This window comes from Myodes glareolus, chromosome 18 (assembly GCF_982192425.1).
Source record: "Myodes glareolus chromosome 18, mMyoGla1.1, whole genome shotgun sequence".
NCBI classification, from domain to species: domain Eukaryota; kingdom Metazoa; phylum Chordata; class Mammalia; order Rodentia; family Cricetidae; genus Myodes; species Myodes glareolus.
Genome location: NC_142043.1, coordinates 23,001,889 through 23,029,589, shown reverse-complemented (window position 1 = coordinate 23,029,589; position 27,701 = coordinate 23,001,889). Strand labels below are relative to the sequence as shown.

Below are 27,701 nucleotides of genomic sequence, written 5' to 3'. Positions count from 1 at the left end.
AAATATTGGCAAAATAGTCAGCAAATTCAATATATATTTGTCAGGTACATTCTTCTATTGTATGCCAAAATATATTAGAGGGTATCTTCAAAACATACCTCCTCTGGCATCATAGTGCATACCTTTAATCCTTGCACTTGGGGGCAGAGGCAGGTGAATCTTGGTGAGTTTAAGGTCAGCCAGAGCTAAACAGAGCCTGTCTTAAAAAGGAAAATAAAACAGTTCCTGTTCTAAAGAACACCATATACTAGGAAAGGGTATGATTTGTGCATAGTTCTGCTAAGACATAACGCAGTGACCATTAGAACAGCAGTTACAAAAGCATGTGTTTATGTCTATCCATACTAGAAGCTACTGTTGCATGTTTTATGTTCTTCACAATGCCATTACACAAGTATTGAGTGCAATTTGAAAGTGCATCACCTGAAACTCAGAGTCAAATGCCCAAAGTCACAATGCTAATACATCACTCAGTTCATGGTCATATACTTGAATGTCTGACAAATAATGTAGATGAGGTTAGCCACCTGGGATTTCCCTCCATCATTTACCATGTGTTGGGCACTATTCTGGATGCTGTAGACAAAGCAAATGGTACAAGTACTATCCCTACCTTTAAGGAAGAAAAATGAGATCAGAATGTAAGTCCAAGTTTCTCAGTTCTGTTTTTTCTTTATTCCATACCATATTGAAATACAGTGATTTAGGAACACCGAAGGAAAGAAGTGTAATTCTCATGGGAATGGTTTTTGAATGCCTAGTGGAATCGGCATCCCTGCTTGCTAGTCTATACCAAATTGACTAATGGAACATACCTTGTTATCAATGTTCCTTTTTGAAATTATTTAGGTTCGCAGATTTTCGGAGGCATTCTTTTGTTTTGAACATCCAAGAGAAGCTGCCATTGCATACCAAGAACTTCAGTAAGTAGCACAAATCCAAAATGCAGATAATTGTATTTCCTTTTACATAAGATGTCTTATCACAGAATTATTAATGACAAACTTCATAGTATTTAAGGCAGAAGAAAAGGTTTAATTTAGGAATTATTTTTTTCAAGGTTCTTTTCTGTTCAAGAAAGGTATAATGGACTTGGACTGTGTCCCCTGTTGTAAGCTTTGTCACACTTTGATAACACTGTGTAGCCCTGCTCTTCACAGGCCATCGTCTTCTGTCTTTGCTTCCTCAGGTCAGAATAGCTCACAGTCATCGTTTTCATATCATAAATGATACACAGTTCAAATGTCCAAATAGCTGGGCAGTAGTGGCGCACGCCTTTAATCCTAGCACCCGAGAGCCAGAGGCAGATGGATCTCTCTGTTTGAGGCCAGCCTGGTCTACAGAGCAAGTTCCAGAACAACTCTAAAAACAAAACAAAACCTCTGAAACTTTGCTAGCCTTCCATCATTCCTACTGGATGTGGTTAGGTATTGTTTTCGGGCTTTAAAGAGTTGCTTGAAGTCATTTCCCCGAGGAAAATAAAACAGACACAAAGAAGTGAATACTGCATCAGTTTTTATATATGAAATTTTGAAGAAGCAAAACTTGGGTGAAGAAAATCCAAACAGTGGTTCTCCTGGGGTTGACAGGGCTGGAAAATTAGAAAAAAAATGTGAGTAGATGGAAATATTTATTCTGTTGTGTATTTCTTTGTCAAATTATATAGGATATATTTCAGTTCATACATATTTTACCTACTAAAAACACTTATAAACAATAACTGTGGACATAAGAGAGTTGACAGGTGTTAGCTGTTCACACTGGGTGATAGTGATACGTAAATGCAGTTAACTACTCTATTTTGATTCTTTTGAAATTCTTATTAGGAAATTTTTTCTTTTAAAAATTTTTGGTTTTTTTTTTTTTTTTTAGTGTGACTGAATGTTTTGTTCAAATGTATGTGTGCCCACCATGTGTGAGCCTGGTCCTATTGTAGATCAGAGAAAGGAGTCAGACCTGGAACTGTAGTACATTAGTTACAGTTACATGGTTGCAAGCCCCCATGTGGGTGCTGGGAAAAAGTGGGCCTTTTACCAGAGCACTAAATGCTCTTAACCACCAAGCCTTCTGTACAAGCCCTAGAAAATCTTCCTTATCACTGTTTTATATTAGGCTTTGTGTATCTTGTTTTAAATAGATGTTCAGTGTATTTATCAATATGTATCGGTAAAGCAGCCTTGTGAAACACACTTATCCCCTGTTTTTCTCATTAAGTAATTAGTAATTAGCATTGAACTTTTGATACTTCATTCATGCAATAGGAATTAGCTTGTCAGAAAACTGTACTTTTATGACAATAATTTATTATTAGTAAAGCATAATTTTCATTTTTCCAGTTTTTAATCACTGACCAAGAAACATTTCCCAAGGACATTGTATCTTGAGGAAAGGGGTTAAGACTGGTGGGGAAGAGAACAGGGTAGATCTTAAAGTGGAGGTGGGTGTAATTATTTTTTCACTACAATCTGACTTAAGAATATTTTTCAGTGCTCAGAGTCATCTACAGATGTGCACCGCTATCAAAAATACTTCCTTCTGCAGTTCTCTTCCACCCCTACCTATTGAATGTAGTGAATTAGATGGAGATCTCAATTCATTACCTATAATCTTTGAAGATAGGTATTTAGATTCAGTTATTGAAGGTAAGTATAATCTAACTAAAATACATAAGCTATGTATGTCAATTTCAGCATATTCTTCCAGATATACATAAAACCATTCCCTAATATTAAATCATTTCCCCCCTCTAGTTTCATTTACTTTTGAGGAAATTAGAAAGTTGTAGTTAGAAAAAGTAGTCGCTATTCCTTGAATTCTCACACTTGTTGTAAACTTGAATCTTTTTTTCTTTGGATGAAAGACTTAGATGCGCCCTGGATGGGAATTCAGAGTCTTCAGATAACAGAGGCCAGTAGAATGGATAAACATGAGACTGAAGAGAGCTCTGTAGCAGGACTTTCTAGCCCAGAGGTGAAGGTCAGACCTGCTGTTGCCTCCAGTATTTGCTATACAGAAGGTGAAAAGCAGCTAACAAAATCTCTAAAAGGAAAGAATGAAGAAGCAAATAAATCCAAGGTTAAGGTCACTAAGCTCATGAAAACAATGAAACCAGAAAACACAAAAAAGTTAATAAAACAGAACTCTAAAGATTCTGTGGTTTTAGTAAGCTACAAATGTTTGAAAAATATGACATCAAGTGACCTCACTAAATGCTTTGAAGGCAATCCTTCACATAGTCAGGAAGAAGGTCTGGATCCCACAATATGTGGATATAATTTTGACCCAAATACCTACATCAGACAGACAAGTCAAAAGGAAGCTAGCTCTTTGCCAGCTAATACAGACAGAACTGAACACGAGTCTCCAGATAATGAAAGTATGCAACCAGACCAGTTCGATCTTCTGAACTCTGGCAGCCTAAATCTTTGTGCAAATTTGTCCATTTCAGGTAATTTTGGTATCTCCCAAGACGATAGTGATATGTCACATGCGGAACACAATCTGGCATTTAGAAGTTCATCAGGTGATTGCCATGACTCTCAGACAATTCCATCTTCAGGAGTTAGAACACTTGAAGTCAAGCCCAGCAGTAAAGAGCCTTTCAGTGGAGAGAAAATAACTGTTAAAATAGGAGCTTGGGCAGAGCTTCGAGAAGATGAACTATTTGCAGATAATTTACTACACAATTGTGAGTCCTCAGAATCTAATGGTAAATCCAAGTCATTAGAAATTACCCCTGGAAAGGATGCTTTACAGGAAATGAAGTCTCACTCTACTGAAGAATCATTAACCAAATTGAGAAGTCATCTGCCTGCTTCTACAAAAGAATATCATGTTGTAGTAAGTGGTGACTCAGTTAAGTTACCAGACACTAATGCCACATATGCTTCCTCTAGATTTTCAGACTCGGGTGTTGAAAGTGAACCAAGTTCTTTTGCAACACATCCAAATCCAGAAATACCCTTTGAAACTCTCCAAGGGCCAGGTCCTTATAATAATGAAAGATTATTTCCTCAGCTTTTGATGAAGCCTGATCACAATGTCAAATTTTCACTAGGAAGTCACTGCACTGAGAGCACAAGTGCTTTAAGTGAAATACAGTCATCTTTGACATCGATAAACTCCCTACCTTCTGATGATGAATTGTCACCTGATGATACCTGTAAGAAATCTGCTGTACCTGAGTGTCATCTAAGTGATAGTAAAACTGTATTAAATCTAGAAACAATGGATCTGCCAAAGTGTGATGATTCTAAAAAGTCAAGTATTCTTTTGCAGCAGCAATGTGTTGTATTTTCAGAGCATTTGGACAATGAAACTTTAGCAATGCATTCCTTAAATCCAAGTAGTAAAGACCCTTTACAACTTGTTTTCTCAGGTGAAGATACTGCCAGTGATGTGAAAAGTAGTTGTGACTCCAAACCTAATTTGGATACTGTGCTTAAAGGCTCCCCGAGTCATGATACATCTGATAACAACTCTGCAGAAACAGCAACAACACTAAGCTCAAAGCTGATTTGCTTAGGCACTCCTTGTGTTGTTTCAGGTTCCGTTTCTACTAGCGCGGAGCTTAATGAAGATAGGACTGTAGGAAGGAAACATAGTGAGCCATTAAATCACACGCAAATACATACAGAAATCCCTGTTACTGAAAATGACCCTCATCTGAGTCCAGATGACTCTGTTTCCAGTAGTACTGATGTGGTAAAACAAGGGCTTGTGGAAAATTATTTTGGATCTCAGAGTAATCCTGATATTTCTGACACATGTGCTATTAGCTACCACAGCTCAGTTAGCTCTCAGAAGGAAACCTGTGAAAAAGGAATTAGTGATCTTCAGCAGGAACAAGGCAAAGAAGAAGAGGAGGAAGAGGAGCAGGATCAACAAATGATTCAGAATGGGTATTATGAAGAAGCAGATTTCTCAGCTGCAGACGGAACAGTAAGTGTTCACTATGCAGGTGGAGATGTGCTAGGAGAAGAGAGACACACACAGTCCGAGAGAGTAAGCAGTGAATATCTGAGGGCTGCTGTACCTGTTCCTGCTGTTTGTACTTCTGGTTGTTTGTCTTTCCCGTCTGCTCCACGAGAGTCTCCTTGTGGTGGTAAATATCCTCCTAGAAGTAAATTTGATGCCATTACAAAGCAGCCAAGCAGCATTTCTTGCAACTTTACTTCTTCAACTTCCTGGTATGAAAATTCACCAAAACCTCAAATACATGCGTAAGTAATGAAACTCAATACTGTGTGCTAAGTGTGTATCTAGAACATCAAATATAGTGTCAAAAGATGGAATCCTTTTGTTGTTTCCTCTAACAAAACATACTCCTTCTTATTAATTGTTAAGATGATGAAATGGGTACAGTATGGGCAGACCGCTTCCATATGGCCTGTTGTGTGAGTTAGACACTTTCAGCAGCTTTCTGTCAGAAGTGCGCAATCACTAAGGTTAAAACCCTGTATTTGTTAGTGCATCATTTCTCCCCTATAACCTCGGGAAAGAGTTGGGCTTTAGGAGTACACGTGAGAAATAGGGTAATATTGAGTAAATGAATGACATATTTGTAGGAACTCTTAAACCTACCCAACCCTAGTTGCCTTGCTTAAGTCAGTTGTTTCTGTAGCAGATTGATCTGTGTGCACTGGTTCCTAAAATCTACTTCAGCCTAGACCAAACCATGACCTGTGAGTTGAGAAGTCGGAACATTTTGTACAGTAGATTTTTAAAGTTCGCAGATCACTCTCGTTCATGTATAAACTTGAGATCTATAAAACTTAAAGCTAGAAAGTGGTAACAGGGTCTTGAGACGCTGTCTCAAGAACAGTTGCTGCCACCTTTTGGGTTCTCTCTTTTCTGAGGCACGAAAAAGCAAAGTCTATGTGTCTTCGCCCAGTGTTTACTACATAGACCACTCTTCATCATCGCCTTCATTTCCACTTTCCTCAGCCAGATGGGGATCACACTAAATAGCAGTGCTGATGTTTAGTCTTCAAGTTCAGTCTGTTATCATGCCAGATACTATATGCTGCCCGTTACAGCCTTGTGCCTCTTAGTGCTGCTCCTTATTGGTATTTTTAGGAAGTAACCCACCCTGCTTGGATACCATACTCACTGTTGTGCTTTCCAGAATAGCTTCTTTTAAATTGTAAGAGAGCAAAGAAGAAAATATGTGATTACATGATAAATAGCAGATTGCCATTTTCCAGTACTTCTTTTAGCTATTGTGTGCGTGCAGTGTTAAGATATACATAAAGCGTAAACCACTTCTAACATTTTCATAGCCAGTTCAAGGTTAACAGACTATTTTAAAGTGACTTGAGGCTTAAAGTGTTCATTGTTTCTAATTAGAATATGTATTAAGAGTAGCAAAATGTTGCCCTTTGATAAAGTCATTTAGATGACCCCATGTGGTTTCGTGATTTTTACAAATATTGCTGAACTTACTTTTTCTGCACTTCTCTAAATCCATTATGTTCTCTTTGTGTTCTTAAAACAGAGTGATTGATCTTTAGTAGTGAATATTTTCTGTAATATTTCACTTCAGCTTCCTTCAGGCAAAGGAAGAATTGAAGCAACTTAAGCTGCCTGGGTTCATGTACAGTGATGTTCCTCTGCTGGCACCCTCAGCGCCTTACTTCAGTATGGAAGAGGAGGATGGTTCTGAGGACGGTGTGCATCTTATAGTCTGTGTTCATGGTTTAGATGGTATGTGTCAGCCATTGATGCACCCCATGGCAACTCAATAACTTTTCCTAGTAGGACATTTAGTTACCTGTAACCTTTTGAACTTGAAAAATGGTAAATTGCTAAGATTAATGTATATTACATTTTGAAACAAAAATATGCTTAACTATACTAAATGTAATATTAGATTTTTGTTGTTGGTTTTAAGTAAATTTGCCATGAATCTGACACTCGTGTAAATGTTTTAATTTTTCTGTATTCTGGATGATTTTATCAACTGTAACCTCAGCACTGTCCCTTTAATAGTTTTTCTGTCCTCTTTTTACCTTACTTCTTAACCTTTCATACTGAAAAAAATTGTTACCCTTGCTAATCTAAGACTTCACTAACTTCATTCTGTAGTTTTGTGACGGCGGCCATGACTACTAAGGAACTTTGTATTTCTGGGTTGATAAGCTGTTAGAAAAAGCCAACAGTTTCTAGATCAGCATAAAAGAAGTTTCAGTCCTGCCTGGTCCCGCAGCCATTAAGTCCCAAAGAATCATACAGAGGTCTACATTGATTACAGACTGATTGGCCTATTAGTTCAGACTACTTATTAACTCTTATAACTTATATTAGCCCATAATTCTTGTCTGTGTTAGCCACGAGGCTTGGTACCTTTTTCTGCAAGGCAGTCACATCTTGTGTCCTGTGCATCTGGGTGATGACTGCAGACTGACCTTTCCTCGTCCCAGAATTCTCCTGTTCTCATTGCCCCGCCTATACTTCCTGCCTGTCTACTGGCCAATCAGCATTTTATTAAATAAATACAAGAAACAAATTGTTACAGGGCAAAACCGTTGTCCCACAGTATATTACTGTAATTGTACAACAAATTATTTTGTGAGATATAAAAATATTAAGCAAAGATCTTTTTTTAAAGACCCTTCAAGAAATAAAATACCTTCAATACCAATTTTTTCACCCTGTCCTCAAATACTGAGATGGGAAAGATTATCTCCTAAAGAAGCCTTCTTCACAATTGAACTCCTGGAAGATTTCTTTCAAATACGGATTGTCTGTGCATCACATCAATTGGTTCAGAACAACAGGAAAGAGATGGAATGCAGTCCATTCTTTGGTTACCTCAACTGTGGTACTAAATCTGGTGGCAACAACATACCAACACTCCCCTAAACAGACTACTTGACATAATAAATAAAACTCTAGCTAGCAGCATCAATATATTGAATTATTATAACAAAATTTAAATTTCCAGAATACAAAAATAAATATAAAGACATTTCTTTAAAATGTACTATATAAGTAAATTAGTAAGAATAATTCTAGTGAATGAGTATGCACCAGTGACTATGAGTTATTAAGTAGAACTACTCTGTAACCCATAAATGTGATTAATCAATTATATTTTTAAGCCATATAAAACTTATACTTAATAATGAAAGTAAGAGGTTTTCACCTTAAAATTTGGAATAAAAAGGTACAATATTTTAATTAGAAAATATCTAAATGATAAATATTAAAAGAGTAAAATAAAATTGAACATCTGATAATAGTGTGTCTATATTGCTGATAAACCAAAGGAATCAGAACAATCCACTAGTTTTTTAAGATGTTCTATATTTTATACCTATTTGTTGTTTTTTATCTGACTTATAAATAGGTTTACAATGTATTTTTAGTTAACAATTGTTAAATTATCCAAGCCACCAGAAAAAATTCAACAGACTAAATCTAAACTACATTAAGATTTGTTCCATGGTCAGCTAGGCCAACGACAGAATAGGTCAGTCATGTACAGGTGCTGTATCCACCTAGTCCCGAAAGTGGTGTGCTCTTAGGTAGATAAATGAACCAAAACGTCTTAAGAAATAAACTTGATCAATAAAATAAACTTCAATAAACTTGAAAAGACATTGGCTTGGAACTCTTTTACACAATATATTGTTTATCAGCAAGTGGATTAAGACATGAACTTCCTGTTTCCAAAAACTGTGAAAATGCATGATAGTGTGCATGGCACCTTTTACTTACCTCATCCTTCAAACATCGTTTTTCATTTTCTAGGAAACAGTGCCGATCTCCGACTGGTAAAAACATACATTGAACTTGGACTGCCTGGAGGAAGAGTTGATTTTCTTATGTCTGAGAGAAACCAGGTAAATAGGCAGTATTTTTAGTGGCAGCAAATATTCTTGTGCCAGTTCCTACATTTTGCTTGCTGTAAAATGCCTGTAGTCTTGAAAATACTTTTCTAACTTTTATGAAGTTTGCCACCAACTTATATGTTGAGGGCATACAAATGATACACATTTGACTTAGGAGTTCTCTTTTGTGTATGAAACATTCAGCGATCACATTTCTATACAAAAATTTTTATTAATTAAGCCATTCTTAGAGGCCCTACTTTAGTAATTTAATACAGGATACTGAGGTGCCTTTCCCTAGAAACTCTGTTCTTTTTAATACAGTGAATGCTACAGTCACTAACTTGCCTAAAAATGAATTTAACTAGATTGAGAACACCTAAATAAAATATGATTGTATTCTGTTTTTCTTGTTATGGTACACGTTTTAGTATATAATATGTTTTTCTTTTATTTAGAATGACACTTTTGCTGATTTTGACTGCATGACTGATCGCCTTTTGGACGAGATCATACAGTATATTCAGATATATAGTTTAACAGTCTCAAAAATAAGGTAATGTTATTACACAGTCTGTTCTTCTATTTCTGTGACTTACAGAACTAAATAGTCTGTAGTACTGTTCACCTAATCTGAAGTATAGGAACTGGGGCTGGAGAGACGAGTCAGCTGGTAGCAGTGCCTTCAGCCAAGTAGGACAGCGTGTATTCAAGCTGTAGGACCCACACGGTTCCAAGAGAGACCTGACATCCACATGTACACCATGGCACATATGCATACATATGTATCCATACAAAATAATTTATTTTAATATAATAAAGTATAGGGAACTATAACACTAAAGGAAGGAAAGGGAATATTTTAGAGCCAGGCAGATTTGCTCAAGGTAAAGTGCTTGCTATGCAAGAATGAGGTTCTAAGTTGAAATTCCCAACACCAGGTAAAAATCAGGTGTGGTGTTGCGCATTTCTGTCAATCTGGTACTAGGGAACCAGAGACAAGTAAGTGGACTCTGGAACTTGCTTGTCAGTCGGCCTAGCCAGTTTGTGAGTTCTGGGTTCACTGAGAGATCCTGTCTCAAGAAAAAAAGTAGAGAACAATAAAAGAAGGTAGTTGATGTCAATCTCTGGTCTTTATACGTGTATGCACCCATATATATGTACCTGTATGTACATGCAAAATGCAGATCGTATTGTCTTATTGTATAACGTGTTCTGAATAAGCTTTAGAAACAGAAAATAGATTAGTGGTAGCAGATGCTATACCTGTGCCTTTCTTAAATAGTCCAGTTTCATATACAATAGCTACAAAAGTCACAAGTTTCCAACAGATTGAAATGATATTTGAAGAGATGCAAATGCTAGTTATCTTGATTTGATGATGATACGTTATATATATATATGTTTCGGACTGCCACATTTCAACCCATAGATATGCATAAATAATACGTGTTAGTTAACATTTTTTAATTAGTTTTTTGTAAGTGTTTTGGGGGTGTATATGTACCTGCAGATACACATGCATGTGTATTCACACACAAGGAGACCAGAGGACAGGTGCAGGTATCAGTCCTCAGGCGCTATCTGTCTTGTTTTTGAGACGGGCTCTCTTGTCATCACCAAGTGACCAGACTGGCTGGTTAGCTGGCAAGCACCTAGAAATCCACCTGTCTACCTGTCCAGCACTGAGATTGCAAACTCACCCATCCTTTTTTTTAAAAAAAAAAAAAAATGTTTGTTTTGTGTGTGTGTGTGTGTGTGCACTATAGCACCCAGCATACATGTGGTTGGAAGACAGCCTGAGTCTGTTCTCCCCTTCCGTCATGTAGGTTCCAGGATTAAACCCCGGTCAGCTAACTTGCCTCTACAAGTTAATTACCCTGTGGACCCCAACTTCTTCTTTTTTTTTTTTTTTTCTTTTTACCATAGGCTTTAAAAATTGAACTAAGGGCCTCATGCTTCCTAGGCAAGCACTAGCAGCTGTGCTGTTTCCCTTACTTTAAACTGTCAATGGTATAAGAGGAGCAAATAGATAATTGCACAAATGTTATGTTGTCTTTTTATGTATAATTTAATTGTTATATTTGGGGTTTAACAAGGAAGTAATTTGGATGTGTATTTCAAGAGGCAAAATTATGACCTAGTCATTGTTTGACTTTGTATTGCGTAGACAAATAATTTTTTCTCCATGAATGTATGTGAGTCATGTATATGCCTATAACCATGGAAGCTGGAAAAGGTCATCAAATTCCTAAGAACTGGAGTTACAGACAGTTGTGAGCAGCCATGAAGTTGCTAGGATCTGAACCAGGATCCTCTGTAAGAGCAGCAAGTACTCTTAACTGCTGAGCCATATATCATTTATTCATATCCTACAAATATTTTTAAATATATTTATTTCTACACAGATACTAATTTTAAATATATTTATTTCTACACAGATATTTAAATCACAGTGATTGAGATCCACAGTCTTACATTTTTTTCTTTATGTTAGTATTTTAACTATTAAACTATTATTTAAAAGCAGAACATTTCAAATTCTTAGTATTTCAAAATAATCTCTGATGTATCAGGTTTGGAAGGTTTCTTGTGGGTTTTGTTGTTACTGGTTGTTTCTCTCTTTTAAAACAAATATGAGAGAAATTATTGTTTCTGTTTCTTTCTTACAGCTTTATTGGACATTCATTGGGCAACTTAATAATCCGTTCAGTACTTACAAGGCCAAGGTTTAAATATTACCTCAGCAAACTTCATACTTTTCTCTCTCTTTCTGGGCCTCACCTTGGCACACTCTACAACAGCAGTGCTCTCGTTAATACAGGTAAAAAGCTTTTTGTTCTCTATAAAAAAAAATATGACATGGGCAGATATATTAAATATAGTTTTACAATTTTTTGCTGTTTATTTTTAGAGCCAATTTGTCCCACTCTTGAAGTCTCATAAAATAGAAGATAAACCTAGTCTACTTTGTTGTGTATATTAAATAAGTTAATAAAAAAAATTCCATGTTTGCTTATAGCTCTTCCTTGTGTGCTAGCCTGACCCTTTTTCTGAGTTCTAATTCAAGCTTAACTTGGGGACTGGAGAAATGGCTCAGCAAGTTAAGGGTGCTCTTTGCTCTTGCAGAGGACACGGGGTTGGTTCTCAGCACCACGTGATTTCTCACCCAGATCCAGAGACTCCAGAGGTCTGCATATCTACATGTGCACATGTCTACATGTAGGCAAGCATTCACACACATAAAATTAAGTACATTTTTAAAACAAATTTTAAAAGCATAACTTCACCTCTTCCTCCTTCCCGATGTTTGGATTGCAGTCAGAACCCCAAGTATGCTTGCACTGATATTCTTGTCTTGCCGTTGTCCACCGTCCCTGTGTACAAGCTGCATGCAGGCCTCCATTGCCGAGTATGCCTGCTCTCTTGGATCTGTCTTAGTCCCATTTCCTATTGCTTCAATCAGATACCCTGACAGAAGCAACTTAAGGAAGGAGGGTGTAATTGGCTCATGGTTCCAGGTTGTAGTCCATCACTGGTGGGATCAGCTGGGCAGTGATGACCGTGGCCAGTTTATGCAGCATGCCTGTGCTCCCTTTCACTCAGTCCAAGGCCTGGCTCCTCAAATGACACTGCCCGTGTTCAGGGTCGTCTTTTCGCATAGGTTGACCCAATCAAGAGAAGAGCAGTCTAGAGAGAGGGCTACATGGTGGAAGGAGAAAGCCTACTCCCTCCAACTGTATTTTGATCCCCCCATACACAGCATGGCATGCACAGACACACAAATAAATAAACAAATGTAATAAAGAATTAAATAAATAATATCCCAGGTCAACCTATTCTAGACGATCCCTTGTTTATACTCCTTTCCCTGGCGATTATATAGCATGTCAAGTCAGTCAAAACTATCATAGATCCTCACCAAAAAGACACAGCTTTCTCCCTTTTCTTTCAAGAAACTGCTGAGATTTATAGCTTACCTACCCTGTTATTTTTCTCTCAAATTATAGTAAAATAGTCTTCAAACCTCAGACAAAGAATTTACTTCAGAAAGTAGTCAAGGCAGTGTTTGTCAGAGCTTCCAAAAGTTTCCTTCATTAAACTTTGTTCTCATTACCTCTTTATCGTATAAATGAATCGTTCTAGTCATTCTTTTAGTTGGAAAGATAAATAAATATGTTTAATATATTATAAAGTTATTAAATTAACTTTCTGTAGACTGTTAACTCTTTGGTTTTGGTTGATAATGTTTAAAAGGAAACTATTTGTAAGAAATTAATCCAAATTTTCTAAAGATGTTAAAATAAATGATAAAGAAATTTTTTGTTTTCTTTGAAACAAGACGCCATTGCGTACCAGTGTCTAGCCTAGAACTTGCTATGTAGACTGAGCTGGCCTTGACTGTCTCTGCATTCTTAGCAGTAGGATTAAAAGTTATATGCCACAGTGCCCTACCCATATAAACATTTTATTGAGATAAACAAGTCCTTAGTTTGTCTACTGGTTGGTATTCTTTTCTTAGTTTTGTTTTCTTGTTGTTTTTTAATGTGATAGTTTGATCAGATTCCCACTGCAAAAATAAATTTAAAATTTTAAAAATCTAATGTGTGTCTCCTTCCATTAATAAATCATTCCAGTTTCTTTTGTATCCCATTTCCAACCAGTAATTTGAAAGAACAGCCAATTCTTTATTTATAGTTTTACAAGAAATTATGAGGAAGGCTGCAGGTGGCTCAATGTTTAATACCGTGTAGCTGCTCTTACAGAGAACACAAAGATCAGTTCGCAGCACTTGCATCTCTCAGCCCACAGCTACCTCTAACTTCAACTCCTGGGGATCTAATGCACTTTCCTGGACTCCATGGGCACTTATTCTCATATGTATAAATATGCATATGTTTTTAGACACATGCGTTTACCCTGTCACACACACACACACACACAACACAAAAATAAAAATGTTTGAAATAAATACATAAATGTGAAGCCAAGCAAGGTAGTTTGTGCCTATGATCCCGGCACTTCAGAAACTGAAGCAGGAAGATCATGAGTTTGAGGATAGCTTGACCTTCATAGTATAATACTATCATGGAGAAGGAGAAAGGGAGATAAAGAAATTCTTAAATAACACTAGGGACAGCTCCACTTGAACAGGATGTGGTATGTTGGATTTCTTTCTACTTTGTCCCAGCTTCCTTAGTCAAGCAAATTTAATCAAAGATATTTTTCCTTCATTTTTTTCACTGTTCCTTGTATAAAACAGGAAACAAAGAATTTAGAAGTGAATAACTCATACTTGAAGTGATTAAGATTTTGTTTAATTTGTATGGTGATGAAGATTCCTTTAAATATGGGGTATTGGGACAGGAGGAATGTCTTAGCAGTTAAAGAGAAAGGGTTGCTCCTCCTGTGGAGGACCTAGGTTCTGTTCCCAACACTAACATGGCAGTTCACAACTCTCTGTCACTCCCAGTGTCAGGGATCTGATGCCTTCTTCTGGCTTATGTACCAAGCACACATGTGATGCACATACATTCATGCTGGGAAATACTCATACACATTAAATAAAGATAAATCTTTCAAAATGTGTAACTATGTCTTGTTTGTAATATAAAGTACAATTAAATATAGAATTTAAATAAAATTGAATTGTTATTAGAAAATGTTGATAAATTGTTCATTCCAAGTGCTGTTTTAATTAGCCTACCATACCTTCCCTGTAACTACCAATAGACTAGAAACTCAGTTCATAGGCATTGGATCTGCTGTGGTTGAGACTTTCCTCCCTTTGCTTCCTTATCAAATGATATAATGTCCCCAAGTTTGTTTTTTGTATATTATTCTGTATTTTGTTACTAGCAGAATGAGCCACCATTAAGCTGTGGTTAATGTGTACTTGCAAATATGTTTAGAAGTGCTTGTAAATATCAGAGAGTGAAAGTACTTTGCAAATAAATTTTTGTTAGCCAACAAATGTTAATGTATGGTGTGATGTCTTTAAATGAGTAGATATGAGCATTAATAACTTTAGCATATATTACTCTCCTTCATATTTTCACATGTCATATTCAACTTTCTAGGTCTCTGGTTTATGCAGAAATGGAAGAAATCAGGCTCTCTTTTACAACTGACATGCCGAGATCATTCAGACCCTCGCCAAACATTTTTATATAAGCTTAGTAATAAAGCAGGTAAGTATTTAGCAACAGTTTAGAAGGCAGGCTTGTAAGCTAGCAGATTATCAGGTCTTTCTGGTGATGAAAATATATCATTCAGCTACAATTTGGGAAACAGCTGTAATTTGGGAAAGAAATAGCAGAATCTAATGCTAAGCTATTAGATTAGTTTTTAATTTCTTATCAGGAGATATTGATGGTCACCTTTCTCTCTGGCAGTGTGCAGAGTATCTTCTAGTACCATGAACACTAGTCAGTGGAAGTGAAGGCTCTAGGTAGGCACCAGCTCAACCTCTCTGTGTCTGATTTCATATGTAAGTGTTGTTGTCAACAGTAGGCCTTGCCATCAGGTTATGGAGCGCATCTAATACCCTTGGCAATAGTCTGTGGTGTGTAGGGTTCCATGGGTCCCTTTTGGTCAGTGACCCAACAGTATTTAACCCTAACCTCTTCCTGGCACTGGAGGTTTTACTTGGTAGAAAAAGATACCTGGTGGTATTGTTTGGTGACTCTATTAGGATCCTTTTGATATATGTGTATATTTTACAAAGCTACAGTAGTAGGTTTCCAGATGGTTATTTAATGGTCATTTAGTGTTTATTATTCCTCCCAGTATTCCATTCTTTGCTCTTCCAACCCCCTTCCTGTTTAATCTTCCATTCTAGTTTTTACTTTGTCTCTCCATGACAGTATATTCTATTTCCCTTCCTTGGAAGATCCTCTTTACTAAGTGCCTAACCTCTGTGTTTATATGGATTACAGCATACATTGAAAGCTTAAAAGCTAACATTCACATATAAGAAAAAACATACAATATTTGTCTTTGGGGGACTGGGTTACTTCACTCAGAATTTTTTTTTAATAGCTCCATCCATTTGCCTGCTAATTTTTCTTAAGAACTAAATAATACTCCCATCATGTAATGTATCACCTTATATTATTTATCCATTCATTAGTTGATGGACATCTAGACTGTAAAATTTTCTGACTGTTATAAACAGAGCATCAGTGAATATGGTTAAGCAAATGTCTCTGTAGCAGGATGAAGTATCCTTTGGATATATACCCAGAGTAGTATAGCTAGATCTTGATGTAGCTCTGTTCCCAGCTTTCTGAGGAACTGCTGCACTTATTTCATTACTTACAGTGACTGCATAAGTTTGCACTCTCACCAGCAATGAATGTATGCCCTGCTTTCTCCACATCCCCACAAACATGTGCTGACATTTGTTTTATTGATTGTGGCCATTCTAACTGGGGAAAGATGAAATCTCAAGGTAGTTTTGCCTTGCATTTCTGTGATGACTAAGGATGTTGAACATTTCTTTCTTTCTCAGCATTTGTGTTCATCTTTTGAGAACTCTGTATTTAGTTCTGAACCCCATTTTTAATTGGGTTACTTTTCTTGGCGTTCATTTTTTTAGTTCTTTATACATTTTAGATAATAGTCCTCTACAGACATGCATTAGTAAAAATCTTTTCCTCTTCCATATTCTGTTGCTTTGTCCAAATGATGGTGTTCTTTGTCATATAGCAGCTTTTCAGTTTTATGAGATCCCATTTATTAATTGTTGGTCTTAGTGTCTGTGCTATCAGTGTTCTGTTCAAAATGTCCTCTCCTGTGCCAATGAGTTCAAGCCTATTCTCCAGTTTCTGTTAGATTCAGGATACCTGCTCTCATGCTGAGGTCCTTTCAGAGTTGAGTTTTGTGCAGGGTGTTAAAATAGGGATCTATTTGCACTCTTCTAGATACAGCCATCCAGTTTGGCTCGCACCATTTGAGAAAGATACTGGCCTCTCCACTGTATATTTCTGACTACTTTCTCACAAATCAAGGCTCCATAGGTGTGTGAACTTCTGTCTAGGTCTTCAGTTCAATTCCATTGATCAGTGTGTCTTTCTATGCTAATACTACTTTTATTTTTATTGTTGTTGTTGTTATTACAATAGCTCTGTAGTATAACTTAAAATCAGCTATTGTGGTACCTCCAGCAATTCTTTTATTATTTTTAGAATTGTTTTAGCTATCCTGGTTTTGTATTTTTGTATGAAGTTGAAAATTTTCTTTTAAATTTCTCTAAAAAATTGTTTTGGAACTTTAATGGGGATTGGTTTGGATCTGTAGATTGCTTTAGGTAGGATGGCTGGCCATCTTTACTATGTTAATCCTTTTGATCCATGAACATGGGAGATATTCCTTCCTCTGGTGTTTTCCTCAGATTCTTCTTCAGTGTCTTAAAGTTTTTATTATATAATTCTTAGATTTGTTTAGTTAGTAATCCCAATAATTTATTTTTTATGCTATTGTGGAAGGTATTGTTTCCCCGATTTCTTTATCAGTCTGTCATTTGTATATTGGAAGGCTGCTGATTTGTGTATGTGTGTGCTAATTTTATACTCTGAAACTTTGCTGAAAGTGTTTGTCACCTGTAGAAGTTTTCTGGTGGTACTTTTAGAGGCTTTTTTAAAATAGAAAATAGTATCATTTGCAGATAAAGATACTTTGACTTCTTCTTTTCCTTCATAATATAATAGCCATTGAGGCAAAGTACAGAAATGAACATTGTTGAATGAGCATGCCAGAGCTGCTCCAAGACTTGTTTCCCTGTGGATTACAACATAAAAGCATCCTCATACTTATACACTGTTTGTAGCCCTTTGTGGAAAAGCTTTTAGATAAGTTAACAAAGTGAATTGTTCTGACGGTACATGACAATGTCTTTGTAGCTTGGGATAACTTTTCAGTAATGTTATTTTATATTCAAAATGTATGGTCTCTAGAACTGTAACATGACGACCGGCTTGTTGGGGTACCTGTCCCGCCTGGTACCCCATAGCCAGCAAGTCCCAAGGAAAATCACACATAGGATTCCATAAGATATGTAACATGAGGGGCTGGCTTGTTGGGGTTTCTGTCCCGCCCGGCACCCCAACAAGTCAGCAAACCCCAAAGAAAATCAATCACAGGACTCCATAAGATTATAAACTGATTGGCCCATTTGGTCAGGCTTCTTGTTAACTCTTATAGCTTATATTAACCCATTATTCTGATCTATATTAGCCATATGGCTTGGAACCTTTTTCAGCTGTCAGCTCACATGTTGCCTCTTCGGTGGTCTGGGTAGGAATGGCTGAGGGAGCTTCCTCCTCCCTAGCCTTCTCCTATTCTCATTGCCCCACTTCTACTTCCTGTCTGGTTGGCCCACCTATACTTCCTGCCTGGCCAATCAGCATTTTATTAAAATACATGATTGACAGAATACAGATAATTCTCCCGCACCATAGAACTGCTTGTACACATGAGTGGTAAATTTAAGATAATAATTTTCATATTTTTGTTTACCTCTTTTTTAAAAAATTGGAAAGTCGGTATGCCCCTGTATAGTTGTAGACAAACACCAATTTTTTTTTCTCGGAGTAGATGTACATGATATGTTTTCTATATGTTACCTTATCTATGTATTAATAAAAATATGCCTCCACTTAGTCTGTTAGAGTTACAGGTCTACCACTCATTCAATTTATGAAAACTGTGCCCCCCAAAAAATCAATTCACAAAGCCATTTTTCATTGTCAGAGTCAAATCTAACTTAATTTTGATAAAATTTTTACGTTGTACTGGAATCTCCAGAAACTTATGCCCTAGAGTTGTCCATAGTATTCAGATCTAAAACTGAGCCGGACAGTGGTGGTACAAGCAGGAAACAGGTGGATCTCTGTGAGTTCAAGGCCAACATAGTCTACAGAGGTAGTTCTAGGACAGCCAGGGCTATATAGTGAAACCTTGTCTCAGAAAATAAACAAATAAAAGCAATAAAATCTAAAACTGATTAAATATCTTGCCCTTACAGAGTAGGAAAAGAACATGCTAGGACTGGAGAGAGGGATTCTGCTCTGGTTCAGTTCCCAGCACCAGCATGATAATTCACAAACATTTGTAGCTCTGGCTCCAGAGAATCTGATACTCTCTTCTGACCCCTGGGGGTGCCAGACATCAATGTGTTATAGCATATATGCATGTGGTGAAATGGTTACACACAGAAAATACAAATAAATCTCCCCCCCCCCCCGTTTTTTTAAGTGGGAAAAGAGCAAATTATTCATAGAAAAGGCTGAGATCTGGACATGAGTGTTCATCACAATCTGCATCCACTCACGGAGACAAGTTATCCAGGGAGTGTAACATGAAGGCCAGCTTGGTGGGGTATCTGTCCCGCCCAAACCCACAGCCGGTAAACCCCAAAGAAAATCACACACAGGACTCCATAAGATTATAAACTGCTCAGTCTCCTTATTAACTAATTCTTACATCTTATAGTAACCCATAATTCTTGTCTGTGTTAGCCATGTGGCTCAGTCCCTTTTTCAGCTGTCAGCTCACATGTTGCTTCGGTGGTCTGGGCAGGAATGGCGGAGGGAGCTTCCTCCTTCCTAGCCTTCTCCTGTCCTCATTGCCTCGCCTCTACTTCCTGTCTGGTTGACCCGCCTATACTTCCTGCCTGGCCAATCAGCGTTTTATTAAAATATGTGATTGATAGAATTCAGACAATTCTCCCGCACCAAGGGAGTGACTGTAGTCAGTCTGCAGACCTGGGCATCAGGGTATTTTCCCATCTGATGATGCCAAAAGCAGAACAAATTTGGCATCAAATATGGCAATGAAGAAGGGAATTCTTATTTTCAATATTTTTATGAAGTATATGTGTATGTTTGTGTGCAGTTGATTAATTCCCTTATAGATAGTTGGTTGTTTACATTACAGCTTGAGTATTCTGTTTTTTCAACCTGTCACTCAAAGCATGTGATAGCATTTCATGAGGAAAGGGGAAGAATGGCCTGACTTTTTGTAAACATGATTATCTACAATGAGTGTTGCTGGTCTTTATATAGGCTCAACCTTTTCAGAGTCATGGTCCTTGATTTCCAAGAGAAAAAGAGATGTCTCCAAAAGTCTTGGATTTAGTCAACAGTCATCTTAACAATTAGCTTATCCTAAGACTCTGACTCAGCATAAAATATCAGAATTTTACTGTGAAATAGTATGGAACAAAACACCATGTCTGCATACCCCAGTTGTAATATATTGCCATCATTTTATTTGATAATCACATAATTTTTTATTTATTAATAAGCCAAATAGCAAGTTTGAATATGATGATGTTAAGAAGTTAAGTACTTTATGAGTTCAGTCACAAAAGTAACCCGTGTACTTAACCTGAACTTGCCTTCTTTATAAGAAAAAAGTGTGTGGGATGGTGACAAATTGTGACTGGATCACAGTAGCCATTATTGTCACTAAGAAAATCAAAGCAGCTGGCAATAGTGGCGCACATCTTTAATCCTAGCACTTGGAAGACAGAGGCAGACATATCTCTTTGAATTCAGGGACAGCCAAGGCTACAGAGAGAAGCCCTGTGTCAAAAAAATCAAAAGAAAGAAAGGGACGAAGGGAGGGGGAGAGAGAGAGAGAGAATCAAAGCACATGTTCTTTTCCCCAAGTCAAATAAGCAGAATATGTGAGTGGTGATAGACAGGTGTTAAAAGGAAAAACTTAAGAAAAATGTTTAAATGATTTTAAATGGAGTGGTCTTTTTTTATGGAAGAGTATGATTTGTTTCTTCAGACTATCCATAAATATTGCCTTCTGGAAGGCAGGGCCATAATAATATTAGAGCCCCGGACGCCCACGCCTGATTTCTCAGTCTCCCCGCGCCACGGTGCCAGGGTCGTCGTGCTGTCAGTGCAGACGAGCATTTCTTCTCCCTTAACGCAGCAAGTGCATACACGGAAGTGACTTCTGAGAGCAGCTAGGAATTTGAAGGATAGAATCATGATGTATTTTAAAAGTCATAAATATACTACTGCTGAGGAAATTTAATTTTTATTTATTATGATATTAGTAAATTTACATCCGGTTAAGTTTTGTATTCTAATTCTCTATTTTCTACCTTTAGGGCTTCATTATTTCAAGAATGTTGTGCTGGTAGGATCTCTACAGGATCGCTATGTTCCTTACCATTCTGCCCGCATTGAAATGTGTAAAACAGCTTTAAAAGACAAGCAGTCAGGTAATGAGTGAACAGATACTTCAGTGAGTGTGTGTATGAATGGAGTTTTCCCCAAAATTTACCATCAAGTCATGTCTTTCCCTTTCTTCTCCTCCTCTTATCTAAGGCTAGTCTTCTCCCGTGTTTTGCATATTTTTCTCTTCTGCTCTTTTGTGAACTTAAAGTTTCTGCATTCTGCCGTCTGGAAAGTAATCTGAACTTTGGGTCCCCCTCCGTTGTTATGGTAGTGCTTGTGCTTAATGTTTTCCTGTCACCACTTAGGTGAAGATGGCAACAAGGATGCCCCTTTATAATGCCACTGAGTTCTCTTGGTTCCTTTGCTGCTTGTGACATCAAAGGTAGTTGAAGCTGCTAGGCAACCTCAGTCTTGTTTGCTCATTTAGTTACTAAAGCTCAAAGATACTTCATGGTTTATGCAAAGTCACTGTTGACAAATACAGGCTTAAAGTAAGTATCTGGATCTTCTACCTCCCTAAGCTAAGCATTGTCTTAGCTCCTTTTTTAGACTCTTGACCCTTTTCTTGTTGCACACTATAACAGCAACCGGGTCCTTAAGGTAGGGGCTTTTAATATGCATGTCTATTGGCAGAGCCTAGCATGGTACTCCGTGTCACCCTTGCTGTGCCATCAGAATAAGTTGAGCCTACATAAGGGAAAAGTACAAAAGCTATCCAGATGGGTATCCAAAATGAAATAAATGTCTTTAACAATGAGATTCTTTGCTAAAAGTCTTCCTTTTTAAACATACTTTGGAAACCAGCAGGGACTCAGAAAGCCAGTTTGACTCCCAGTAAAAAGTAAGAGGAAGGAAGGTTATGAAAAGATTTGGTTGTAGTTTCTTTCCTTTGTGCTTTTTCTTTGGTTAACTTATGTGTTATTAGTCTTCTTTTAAATGCCTGCTTCTTGGTCTTTATTCTTCTATATATACCATTTCCTTCCTGTCATTCCTCGGTACTACATTCTATTTCTGAAACATGAAACCTACTGTGCTTAAATTGCCTGCTTCCCTGAAAACATTAACTACTTATAAGGAGTATAGAAGCATTATAAGCAATATTTTGTACCTTATACTAGTTTGTATACTTATATATGTACAAACATAATATATCTCGTCTTTGTGTTTTTTACTTAATATGACCTGCTAAATCCATTGTAAGAATTAACTAAAGAAGGAGGGGAAAATAGGAGTCCAGCTTTGAATTAAAGCTGATTTGGGGTTTTGTCTGTTTTGCGTACATAGAAGTGGGTTTCATTTTGATATTTTCGTTCCTTTATATTATATTCTTATCTATGCCCCATATGCCCTCTCCCCCTGTTTCAGGTCCCCTTCCTCCCCTCTTCTCTTTCTATAAAGCACATATTCTGTTACTCTCATTCTCTCCCCTTCCCGTCTCACCTCCTCTCACCTCTCCTAGTTCCCTTTCTGAAAACAAGATTAAGAAAATGTGGCACATGTTCAGCTATAAAAATGAATGGCATCCGTATGAAATGGATATATCTGAGATCACCATGTTAAATGAAATAAGCCAGGTTCAAAAAGAAAACACCATGCTTTCTTCTCATATTTTATTCACATTAAAATATAAGATAGAGAGCAAGAAAAGTGGAGGACTCACTTTAAACTTAAAAGTATGGTATAGAGCATTTTAAAAAATGCTAACTAACCACTTAGACCACAAAAGCACACTCTTCAAGCCAACTCAAATTGTTCTGACAAGAGGAAGTTGCTGTTCTTTGTCAAAATATTGTAGAAATGTTATCTGCCATACAATTATTTTTAAAGAACTTGCTTCAGTATGAAGTGTTTTATTTTACCATATCAAAGTATTTTATCATCAGCTTATTTTCTTTGCTTAACAAATTATTAGTGACTAAAGTTAAAGAAAACTGCTTTATATGCATTTTTCTGGACAAAAATAGTGTATAATAAATTTGAACTGGCCAGGTGAGGTATTGATTACTAATACTTCCTTTAAAACAATCTCAATAGCTGAAGAAAAGAAAATAATGATACTTTTCTGCTTTATGTGAAAATAATATCAATTTTTTAAATTAGAGGGAAGTTGACAGACTTTTTCAGTTATGCAAATAATTTTCCTTTTTGTCTTCTTTATAGGACAGATCTATTCAGAAATGATCCACAACTTACTTCGCCCAGTTCTACAAAGCAAAGGCTGTAATTTGGTTCGATACAACGTCATTAACGCCCTGCCCAACACGGCCGATTCGCTCATCGGGAGAGCTGCACACATCGCTGTTCTTGACTCGGAAATATTTTTAGAGAAGTTTTTTCTGGTTGCTGCCCTCAAATATTTCCAGTAGGACAGAAGCATCATTAGAGACTTACCAATTACCTCATTCAGCAACGATTTAAATAATGTATTATAGTGTGTAGATGTTAAGTTCTAAGACATATTTATACCTTTTTATATGGAAGATAATTTATATCATCCATGTGTAGAGCCTTTTAAACATCAACTTTACTTTTAGGTAATGTGGCTGTGCAATATTTTTTTAATTTTATCTTTTTACTTTTCTATTTTTCATATGTTTTGCTACCTAAGTATTTCAGTGAAACTTTGAGCCCATATGTATGTCTGATCATTTATTATTGGCTTCCACAATCCTTATTCAGACTATATCACGTTAAAGGCTGTTATTGTTAGGATAGTATAGGATTTTTAATTTTCTAATTTGGGGCTTTTAGTGGACAATAAATTTTACTTTTAACACTTTATTCTGTTGTAACTGGAAATAAAATGGCTGCTAAAATGTATTTTTGAAATCAACCTCTTTAATCCTAAAATACTAACTTTACATTTGCTCAAACCAGGTGGTTCATACATGCCAATGTTTTAAAGGTTTTCTATGAAATCATTATTGTTGCTATTAAACATGTGTCATGCTTATTAAAATATATTTTTACTGGTCATTTCAACATTATTTCTCATACTGACTTTTATCCCTGGACTTTTCTTGTTCATTAGGAGCGTATAAAGATTTTTGAATGCCCTCTGCCTTGATTTGATTGGAATTTTGTTAAATTTAGTAATGTTGCTTGAATTTCTCACAGCAGTTCTTTAACCCTTTTCATAGAGTTCCTTCTATGTAATAATTAAATGTTGAAATTTATGAAATACTTTTATGAATTTAGATAATTTTTAAATACTATTAAAATTTATTGAGCTAAGAGTCATGTAAATAGAGTTAAAATTGAGAGATGATTAACTTTACATGTTTGGTGATACCAATGCAGATGTTTTTGATATATGGAGATGTTGAGTCTTTTGACTTTACAAACGGTGCTGAACAGCATTCAATTCACTACCCACTTCTGTTTTACTTGTGAAAATAATAATGTGCTACGGGTGGATGGAAGGTCTGTTTACATTCACCACTTGTAGTGGGCAATGGTTTTTGTTAAGTCTGTATTATGTATAATTGGTGCATGTTTATTTTTAGTATGTTAATTGCCTCTGATGTTAATAAATGAGAAAATGCCTTTCTGGAGGAATAGCAGTAACATTTGTGATGGTTTGCTTATTCTTAGAATCCCTGGAGATGCAACAGTGGCCTGTGTAATACTCTGTGAACAGTGGATGAGTTATACAGTGGCTTATCCATCCAACCTCCTTGTGTCATAAGCTAATTCCATCTCAGTTTATATAAGCATGCCCTGATATTGTGCAGCACTCTGATACATTCTTAGAATGTGCCCTCATCATTAAGTGATAAACGGCTGCCTATGCTTTCATTCATAAGTAAATATACTAATCTTTCATATATATCAAGCACTGAAAATAATTTTATTGATCATATTTGATAACTATTTACTTTTTAAAAGTTATTCAAGTTTTTTATGAGTTGAACTAAGCATTAAATAAACCAAACTTACTGTAACTGGAACTATAAATATATCCATTATCAGCCACATATTTTTGCTATATATTTTTCATGTTTGTATAGGTTGATTTTCAGTTTGAAATAATGAATCTTAAGTTTAAATACCTACTGTCTTGACAAAGACCTCATTCATAATCATGTTAATCATATTTAAAGGAAACTTGCTCTCAGAATCATAGTTCACTGGATTTTGGTCATTTCAAAAGTGTTTCGGTGATTGTAGTTTTAAATCTAATGTTTGATTTCTGACTTATCAGGAAAATCAGCATATATTATTTACCTCCATAAGGTGACATTCTAAAAGAGCAGGACCATGATTATCTGACATGGTACAATTGACTCACAGAATGAATCTTATCAGTGTGTACCAGTAATAGTTCTTGGTTGCAAGCAGTGAATGTTTATGAGTAACTTAACACAGAATAAACGAATTTATTGAAAGAAATAGCAGGTTCCTCAAATAATTGAAGAAAAGACTAGAGAACAGGATTGGAAGACAAGCCAAAGGGAAGTGAGGTCCACACTCCCATCTGAGCTCTGACCCTGAGAAGAGTGAAGGGAAGATGTATATACTTGCTGCTGGGGGCCTATTAGAACTGGCTTTCAACCCGCCCTCCAGAGTCACAGTCTGGTGGGAGTACTAGGTGACCACAGCCAGGTTTTGTGCCAATGCTAGGGTCATAAAGGACATGAAGGACAGCAGATGTACCTGACCCTCTGAGTTTTCAAAGTAGGAAAGGGCATTCTAACAAGAATCCTGCTTTTTTTGCAAAGTTTCACTTTAGCTTCGTGAAGACCTTTAGGGACTTCCTAGTAGTGTGGTCCAGTGAAGATGTTTAAGTTTTCAAAACAGAACTTGGTCCAGAGCCCTAGCATAAACTAACGTCTCTCTAGCTAGAGTACCTTGGACAAATTCTTTGATTTAAAACAGTTACTTAAACCTCATCTCTGAGAAAAGACAGAATGTGATACTGACTGAGCACAAAACTATTTTTGTGGTGCAGGGGTAAATTTTGAGACAGGGTTTCTCTGTGTAACATTCTGACTGTTCTAAAATTCACTTTGTGACCCAGCTGGCCTCAAACTCATAGAGATCCATGTAACATGATAGCCGACTTGTTAGGGTTTCTGTCCCGCCCAGTATCCCACAGCCGACAAGCCCCAAAGAAAATCACACAGAGTCTACATTAGGTTATAAACTGATTGGCCCATTAGCTCAGGCTACTTTTTAGCTCTTATAACTTATGTTAGCCCATTATTTTTATCTATGTTAGCCACATGGCTCAGTACCTTTCACAGCTGGGCAGGTTACATCTTGCTTCTCTGTGGTCTGAGCGGGAATGTAGGAATGGGCTTCCTCCTTCCTAGCCTTCTCCTGTTCTCATTGCCCCACGTCTACTTCCTGTCTGGTTGACCCGCCTATACTTCCTGCCTGGCCAATCAGCGTTTTATTAAAATACATGATTGACAGAATACAGATAATTCTCCTGCACCAGATCCGCCTGCCTCAGGTTCCCAAGTGCTGGGATTAAAAGGCGTGCACTGCCATGACCAAGCTAAAACCCAAATTTTAATCTTTCCCTTGTAAATGTGACCTTGCCAATGAGCCTTGCTAACTGCTCTTAGGAAGAGTCAGAATCAGTTTCCTAAGTCTTGGGACTACCTTGTCCCAGGACAACTAGGTTGTAATGGCGAATCAATCCCACACCAGTTAGGTTTTAAAGGGGTATTTATTTTGGGGGGTAAAACTTACATACACACAAACCGTCAGGAAAGGAGCCTAGTCGCTGGAGCAGGAGCCGGAATCAAGCGCCGGAACCAAGAGAGCCCGAGCCGAGACTTGCGGCTCTTTATAAAAGAGAAATATACTACGTCCCAGTGGGCTGGTATTTCAGCAGCTATTGGCTGAAGGAGCGGAAGGCGCTCCTGCAGCATTGTAGGCTCGTACTTCAGTGACTATTGGCTGAAGGAGAGGAAGGTACTCCCGCAGCATCTCCCCCTTTTGTTTAAGTAAGAGAGTTCTAAGCCTACCATGAAATTATATACAGTAAGTACAAACCTACAAAATTATATACAATAAGTACAAATATCCTATTCTAACTAGCTTAAGTCTTGTATAATAAATAACTTGGCCAAGTCATGAGAGGAAAGTAGCTACATTTATCTAGTCTTCAACCCCATAGAAGATCCGAGAAGGGAAATAATGTTACCTGAGTAATTAGGAAGTGCAATCAAAGAACTTCCAAAGCATGCAACAAATCACAGAGACAACTGGATACCTGGGTAATCACCAAAGACCTGTTTGCAGCGTTGGAGCTGCCAACTTTGACTAAGGCCTAGAATAACTGACAGATTATTTTTAACAGGCAAGAGATTTTTCAAAACCATCTTACCTTGTCTTGACAAGATTTAACAGTTCTGTCTATCCATTTCCGGATTTTATCCATTTCCGGATACCCTGTATTTGTCAGTAGTTGAGGTATGGGCAGTTCCTTGCCTCGAGGCCAGTTTTGTCAAGAAGACAAGCTCCAAGTGGAGTATTTTTGGTGCTCAACAATCTCTCGGGAATAGGTCGGTGTTGCCAGGAGTGATTGTATCTCACTACACAGAACTCTAAGATTAAATTAAATGCCATTTTCTACAGCTCTTCGAAGAGGTTGAAGACTATTTATACAGAATATAATCTCTATGTATCTAAAGAACCTGGTTAATCTAACCAT

General features: G+C 37.0%; 1 protein-coding gene across 7 annotated transcripts in view; it reads left to right on the top strand.

Moving 5' to 3' along the window:
• The window catches only part of Fam135a (family with sequence similarity 135 member A), a 76,781-nt gene extending 52,180 nt beyond the window's left edge, over nucleotides 1-24,601 (top strand). For 3 of the 7 annotated variants that reach the window (XM_087898043.1, XM_087898041.1, XM_087898042.1), the window contains 10 exons: nucleotides 850-923; nucleotides 2,488-2,642; nucleotides 2,861-5,222; nucleotides 6,545-6,705; nucleotides 8,755-8,846; nucleotides 9,293-9,390; nucleotides 11,507-11,658; nucleotides 14,915-15,025; nucleotides 20,965-21,078; nucleotides 23,195-24,601. In XM_087898043.1, the coding sequence (XP_087754169.1) occupies nucleotides 850-923; nucleotides 2,488-2,642; nucleotides 2,861-5,222; nucleotides 6,545-6,705; nucleotides 8,755-8,846; nucleotides 9,293-9,390; nucleotides 11,507-11,658; nucleotides 14,915-15,025; nucleotides 20,965-21,078; nucleotides 23,195-23,400 (3,525 nt within the window). In that variant the 3' untranslated portion in view covers nucleotides 23,401-24,601. The remainder of the gene's footprint in view (nucleotides 1-849; nucleotides 924-2,487; nucleotides 2,643-2,860; nucleotides 5,223-6,544; nucleotides 6,706-8,754; nucleotides 8,847-9,292; nucleotides 9,391-11,506; nucleotides 11,659-14,914; nucleotides 15,026-20,964; nucleotides 21,079-23,194) is intronic. The other 4 variants (XM_087898045.1, XM_087898044.1, XM_087898046.1 and 1 more) reach the window with 3 other exon arrangements.
• Nucleotides 24,602-27,701: the final 3,100 nt, after the last annotated feature.